We start from the raw sequence: 7,122 nt of genomic DNA on the forward strand, positions 1-7,122 counted from the left end.
CGAGTATATTTGGGAAATCCCTCAAGGTTTCGAGGATAATCGTAACAGTACATTTGCTAAATGCTATAGCATGAACGCTTTTCGAAAACATATGTTCGAAAGTGCTAAATGTTGCATTTTAAATGCAGCAAAAACGCTGCACAAGAAGCAGGCTGTAATGTCAAATTGAAATGAATTGTTAACCCATTTGAAAATGTGTTTTTTTTTCAAATTTGAATTAAAAAAAAATATAAAAGTACACACAAATTTTTCAAGCAACCAATTTTCTTAATAAACGTGAAATTGTTAAGAGATAAACCGCCGAGAAGAGCAAGTACATTTAAGTTTGGTAATAAGTACATACGTCCGACTTTGCTTAAATATTTAATGTAAGGAAACCAAGATGAAATGGAGCAAAACGTTTGAACGGTGCGCTGTATGCAATAAAAGTCAGGACGCGAAAATAGTGCAGTGTTTTAAACCACCTAGTTGCGAATTAAGACAGCGGCGATGGGAAGAAAGCTGTGGTGTTGTACTACGTGATTCATCTCGCGTTTGTGAAAACCACTTTAAGGAAAGTGATGTCCAAATCAAACACTTTCCAACGAGCTCGTTTATACCCATGCGCAGGCCCAATGCCATACGAAATAACTGATACAAGTGAGGATTTAGTACGCGATCAGGATACATTCTTTGTTGATGCCCAAACTCAAACAGACGACTCTTTAGAATGCTCGTTGCGAACAGAAATATTTCGGCTACCGAAATAATTAAACCATGCAAGCAAGTATGGAAGAGCTTAAATTAAAACCGCTCGAAGCAAGGTCTTTAATGGAAAATATTTCGCATGAAAAAAATTTAATTTCAAAATTGTTAGTTAAGCTCACATATAAAATTGGTAAAAAATGTAAAATCATACTTTTATAAGTGTCGAATAATGTTTAGGATAAAAAATTGAAATATAAAAATAAACGCACAAAAGCATAAAACTTGGGCAATTAAAAACAAGAAAATTGATAAAACGATTTTATAAACAATTTGTTTTATTTTATTGACGAAATATATGTGATATAAGTAATGTAAGTAAAACAAAACTATAATTGAAATAAAAGCCTTGGGCATCAGTGCTGATAAGATCCATGCATCACTAAGGGTTAATTCGTTTGATTATACTTTTTGACATTATAGTACCTTAAGAGAGCCGCACTGAGTTGTCAATCACACCTTGTTTAATACACCTTGGTTAGAACCCATCTGGGACTTACCTGTCATCACTGATGTTAATTTTGACTTAGTAAATTCTTCTGCCAAGCGTTATAAAAGGTCAGCGCTAAAATTACCGATGACAGTTATGTTTTAGGTGGATTTTTATATCAGTCTCATTTTTGTGAAAAGTGCAGATAGAGGGTATTGAATATAAGCCATCGTACAGTTCCATAAGTAAAGTAACTCTTCTTCTTACCGTTTTTTCTGGCAGGCTGTAGGTGTGTTTTTGGCAGGCTGTAGGTGTGTTTTTGGTTATTGTATTGGTGTTTTTGGTTCAGTGTGTTAGTGTATTTTGAATAAATTGTAATAGAAATAAATGAAATTGTAATAGAAATGAAAGAAATTGTAAAAGATAAGAGCACATGCCAAAAAACAGGTGATCTCAGCTGTAGGCATATTTTGGCAATCAGCTGATAGTGTTTTTACTTATGAAACTGTACGATGATATAAGCCCTCGATGTGCTCTTTTCCGACTCTTTTTAATGAGGATTACAACTCAGAATTCCCAGACTTTTTTGACTTTAAAATGATACCGAATGTTTACAAGGTAAATTCATGTAATTAAACCCAAAAAAAAAGAAAATGATTTTATTTCATATGGACTAATAGGCTACATAGACAGTGCGTCTGACTCGCGAGTCATTTGTGTACGTGTTGACTCGCCTTCGACTACACACAGTTGAATCATTCAGAGTCACAAACACATCCACACCGACTCACGAGTCAGACGCACGGTGTGTGTCGCCTATAAGAGCATAGCTGACTGCTTTAAAAAATCTTGCCACTCCTTAAGATCTACTTTGGTCGCGCGCTCTGCTACGTTATGATTCATTTCTAGTGGATCCTGTACGACCATAGCTGTATTTAATTGTATGCCAGAATCTTTGGCAGAATCCTCGCTCTTTACAAAATTGGTATATCTGCAAAACAAATTATTAATTACAAGCTTTTGCTAAATGCATTAAAGTTACCGTTCTGGCATTAGGCTTTCAAAATTTTTAATTTTTATATGTGTACGTCCAAAATAGGGGCATACTACATGCGATTCATAATTGAAATTAGCATAATATATACAAAATTCTTTAATGTGCTGCTTGCAACTCGGTGGGCTGACGCTTAATACTTGCATTTTCAATTCAGTTAAGGGTATCTCAATAAAGTTGCCAATCCATGCTGTAATATAAAAAATATATACATATGTATACATAGTAAATTGAATGCATGTTTAAGAGATAAACGTGCGTTTCACATATTATTTGTGTTAACTTACGTCCAACTAAGACATTGGCCAACATATTCTTTTGCAGAGTCTCAATTGAGGGCAAAAAATTGTTGATCTGTAAATAGTAAATTACCATCAACGACATACAGTAAGTAGTTATATGCCTATTTAATCTTGTGCGCTCTAGCCATTTTTTCATGAATATGCACAATCTTCGAGCTAAAAAAATTGAATTGGTAATAATTTACAACTTGTATTCGTGATATTTTCAAACCACAGTAATAATTTTCGAACCTATAGGCTGTTGTTGGTAAATATATTCAAGCATTTGCGTATTGCAATAACTTATGCTGTTGGAAAAGCCCACATCACATTCTATATTAGTCCTAGTGTTAGTCATCCTTAGTATGGGTACACGTGCACCTCTAATAGCACGATTCATGCACCAATCTATAGCATTCTTTTTAAAAATGTCATGAACTCGGTCGAAGATTTTCAGCGTCTCTGCTGAGGCACCATGCTCGAATTCATTGAAACGGCCACCTAAATGAAGATAAATTTTATTTGTTATACATACTCATCACACAAAAAGTAAGATTTTTCCTACCGATATCAACGTATATATCAAGATCCGAATTTCGCGTACCAATACCAGTTATTCGCGATCCGAATTTATACATTTTGATGCTTTTATCGGGAAACACTTTCTTAAGCATATCCGACAGCGAATTCTCTATAATGTCATATTCCGGCACTTGTTTTAATTTTTCTGCCACTTGCAATTGATCGGCGAAAAATTTTGCGAAATCGCTCATAACAATCGCTTTCGCTTCTAATATGTTTACAGAAAGGATAAACAAAGAACTTTATTTACATAAATAAACATGATGCATCATGCTAAATAAAGAGTAAATGAAACTTAGATATGCTTACTTTTTGGCAATTTGATTAGCTTGCTTTCGCTTCGAATTTTTTCAGCTTGTTTCTTTTCTTTTTTTATTTCCTTAGCAGTCTTAACTCGGTGACCTTCTGCCAAATGAATCGCGGCCTTGTCAACCGTCTTGCCAAGATCCTTCTTGCACAAGGTGCAATGGTAAAAGTTTTGTATTGCGGCCAACTCTTTGGGTTGCACAAACTTAGTTTTATCCGTTGCCACTATTAAGGCAGGTTTTTGATCTAAGAATTTTTCTATTCCAATCAGCACATTTGTTAACGAATCATACAGATTAGGATCAATTTGGTTATAAATTTTGCCGTACGCTTCCAAGGAGTTGAGGAATAGTTGGGACTCCAGAGTTAAAGGATGCAACTGATAGATGGGCAAAACATGTTAACGTGGCCCCATTTATATGTCCTAATCTGGCTACTTACATAAAGTTGTTCTACTGACGCCGCCATTTTCAATGTAAAATGAATTTCTGCAACTTGCCGACGAGGAAAGTTGTTAAAGGGTAAGTAATCTTTATACAAGCAATAAAAAATCGAACAAAATGCACAAACCCAACCAAAAAAAGAAAACAAATAAACTGGCTTTTAGGAATAGGCATGGGTAACACTGCGCTGCACGGCGCAATTACGGTAACACCGTAGCCGGAGTTGCCGCGCCAAAACCAGTATATGGAAAGCGCCAGCGCCATTAACACCAAGCAACACATGAGGCACCAACACAATTCGCCTTTGAAAATTTACACGTACTTTGTTTTTGCTTTTGAGCGTTGAGAAAACAAATTTAAAGCTTTTACTCAAGAATGATGAGAATATCGTGCCACTTACTACATTCCTATCAATTAAATTTGGTTGGCGGTACAAGCATTGCTCAGCGCCGAAAATCATAGAAATAATAGACATAACACCACTGTATGGTGTACTACACTGTATGACGATGGGTACTGTAGTGACACTCAGATGGCACCGTGTTCAATTCAGTACACTGCACTATTGCGCTGAGTTAGTGCGCTGACACCACAGGTGGCGCTGGCGTTATTAAGCTAGCGCCAAAAAAATTGCGCTATTACCAATGGCTATTTAGGTATGAGAAACTATGCGCTACACGGCGCAATTGCGATCATGGTTGCAACACAATCCCCCCTAAACGAAAGAGGATTGACACCGCTTTATGAAAAGTCACCCCTTCCCCCCCCAACACCTCCCACAGACCTTTGGGGAGCTGTTTGAAAATAGGGGAAATTTCGATTTTTTGCAAGGAAAAAACAAAGTTAAACTTGCGTCCGAAGAAGGGGCGCTGAACACCTTTTGCAGAGAACACCTTTCTGCGTTAGCGGCCTTCGGCCGCGCTTAGGGATTATAACCCTTATTACGTAGAATTCTCCTTTCTGTGTGACCTTGGGAAAGGATGAGGTAACTAGAATTCCCTTTCTGTATGGTAAACCTGGGGCTGCCGCCCCAGTGATGTCTATTTTGGTTACTGGGTATTTTATAAAAATATCTTGTATATAAAAATGTATATACAAATTTATAACAAATTTTTGCACCAAATACCATATTTCCAACCGACATTGTTGTTAAATTAGTGCACAGCTTTAGTAAATTAAATTTTTGTAGTAATGCGTGAACTGTTGTCTACAAGTGTGTGTAAAAGTTTTTTGATTCGATTCACGCCTTTGGGCACATCAACCCAAAATCGTTGTACAAATTCATAAACAGTGCCCAATTATCAAGATTGAAAATGACATTGACAGTAATAAAATTTTTTTTTTTTTTACTAGAAAATATTTTGCTATCAATTAATTACTGCATGTGCCGTTATTCTCATTTTCGTTGTTGGTGTTTCCGACAGGGTAGGTGTATGGTGTAATGTGGAACGATTTTCCATCATCCCTTGTCAAATTAGGTTTGGTGACAAATCGGTTTCGGCGTTGTGCCATTTTCAGTATCGTTTTTCGTTAGGAATGTGCCGTTATTTGGACCTGCAACTCACGGAATAATGGCACCGGTACACAAAAAAAAAGTTGCGGGTGCTTTTAACCATCCATTTAACGGGGATACTTTCCATTATGGCCGTTCGTTAAAGGTGTGGCGGTCGAAGGGGGAGTGGGCGTGGCACCTCCAACCGACCTTTTTGGAGAGGGCATGAACCGCCATTGACAAAAATGCAACCCCCGACCACCTAGGCCCCTTATGGTTCCCTACGGACCCCTTAGAAAAATTGCCAAAAATCGAAATTTTTACTTGCGTCCACAGTATTTTTGCGTAGGCGGCCTTCGGCAGCGCTTAGGGATTACAACCCTTATTAAGTAGAATTCTCCTTTCTGTGTGACCAAACTGGGGCTACCGCCCCAGTGATGTAACCTTGGGAAAGGATGAGTTAACTAGAACTCCCTTTCTGTGTTGTAAACCTGGGGCTCCCGCCCCAGTGGTGTCTATTTTGGTTACTGGGTATTTTATAAAAATGTCTTGTATATAAAAATGTGTATATAAAAATGTATTGTGCAAATGAATATTTAACATATTTTATGCGAATGAACGCAAATGAAAACTGTGATTTTTGGCAATTTTTCTAAGGGGTCCCTATTGAACCATAGGGGACCTAGGTGGTGGGGGGTTGCATTTTTGTCAATGGCGGTTCATTCCCTCTCCAAAAAGGTGGATTAGAGGTGCCACGCCCACTTACCTTTAGCCCATCGCCCCTTTAACGAACGGTCATAAAGGAAAGCCAACCCCATTTAACTCGTACAAAATTTCGAGTAAATTGCGAAAATTGGAAAATTTTTGTTACTATTTTTTCGGTTTTCCATAATTTAGTGTACGTGTCAAACGGACCTCAGATTCGGATTCAGGGGGTCGAAATACATGTCAGTAGGTGGGTCTAGTACATGATGCAATAATACAAGGTGTAATCAGTTGGCAACTTCTCGCTCTAATTCCGCCATATTGACTGCCTTAGCTGAAACAGTGTTACTTCTTTACCAATTCTTTGCCTAATAATATATTTGAATTTTTTTATTTTTTCTCAGTATACACATTTTGTTTTCTCAAAAAGGTATTATATCTTATTTTATTTCATTTCATTGCGAATATATTATAAAAAAACAAATTTTGTTTAGAAGAAAATATGAAATTTTATGATGTATTTTGGAACGAATTTCCGTCATCCCTTGTCAAATTCGGTTTGGAAACAAACCGGTTTCGGCGTTGTGCCATCTTCAGTGTCATTTTTCGTCCTCGAGAACGCCGAAACCGGTTTGAAATCGTCCGATTCAGCTGGAACAAAAATGATTCCAACAAGTAAGGGTTTCTCTGCATTATGTCCTCGAACCGACATATATACATCTTTCATTTGAATCCGTATTAAAACCTCTATTGGCTCCTACATTCGGGTGTTTATAGGCGAGTCTGCCCTGAACCTTTTTTTCCATATTTTTCGGCGTATGCGCGCTTTTATTCGAAACCTAAATGTTTCGTACCAAGTATCGAGAGTATTGGATACTTTTTAAATCGGTACCGAATATCGATCAATACTTAAAAGTATTGACTCAGCACATCGCTAGAAACAGGCAACATGTAAACACAAAACAGCTGATATGCACTTTGACGCTTTATCCGTTTTTACCCGGAGAAAAAAAAAGTCCGGGCTGTTTTGGGCAGGAGAAGAAGACTTACGATCGAATACGTTCCAATTTTCGCCCTCAATTACC

At 37.3% G+C, this 7,122-nt stretch overlaps 1 protein-coding gene across 1 annotated transcript; it reads right to left on the reverse strand.

The window, feature by feature from the left end:
* Positions 1 to 1,803: 1,803 nt before the first annotated feature.
* Positions 1,804 to 4,031, reverse strand: LOC118745290 (terminal uridylyltransferase Tailor-like). Its single transcript, XM_036478819.1, has 7 exons — positions 3,839 to 4,031; positions 3,401 to 3,776; positions 3,075 to 3,299; positions 2,762 to 3,010; positions 2,516 to 2,686; positions 2,217 to 2,418; positions 1,804 to 2,165 (listed from the first exon to the last, which is right to left on the reverse strand). The coding sequence occupies exons 1-7, from the start codon at positions 3,863 to 3,865 to the stop codon at positions 1,991 to 1,993; spliced, it is 1,425 nt and encodes a 474-aa protein (XP_036334712.1). The 5' UTR covers positions 3,866 to 4,031; the 3' UTR covers positions 1,804 to 1,990.
* Positions 4,032 to 7,122: the final 3,091 nt, after the last annotated feature.

The sequence above is a fragment of the Rhagoletis pomonella genome, unplaced genomic scaffold (assembly GCF_013731165.1).
Source record: "Rhagoletis pomonella isolate Grant_MI unplaced genomic scaffold, Rhpom_1.0 Rhpom_scaffold_00001, whole genome shotgun sequence".
NCBI lineage: Eukaryota > Metazoa > Arthropoda > Insecta > Diptera > Tephritidae > Rhagoletis > Rhagoletis pomonella.

What these genes read in the sequence shown, in the direction of transcription:
- LOC118745290 (XM_036478819.1), bottom strand. Translation starts at nt 3,865, where the DNA reads ATGGCGGCGTCAGTAGAACAACTTTAT. An exon ending in TGATATATACGTTGATATCG is followed by an intron (nt 3,011 to 3,074) that starts GTAGGAAAAATC and finishes ATCTTCATTTAG; the next exon opens with GTGGCCGTTTCAATGAATTC. An exon ending in GGCCAATGTCTTAGTTGGAC is followed by an intron (nt 2,419 to 2,515) that starts GTAAGTTAACAC and finishes TTTATATTACAG; the next exon opens with CATGGATTGGCAACTTTATT.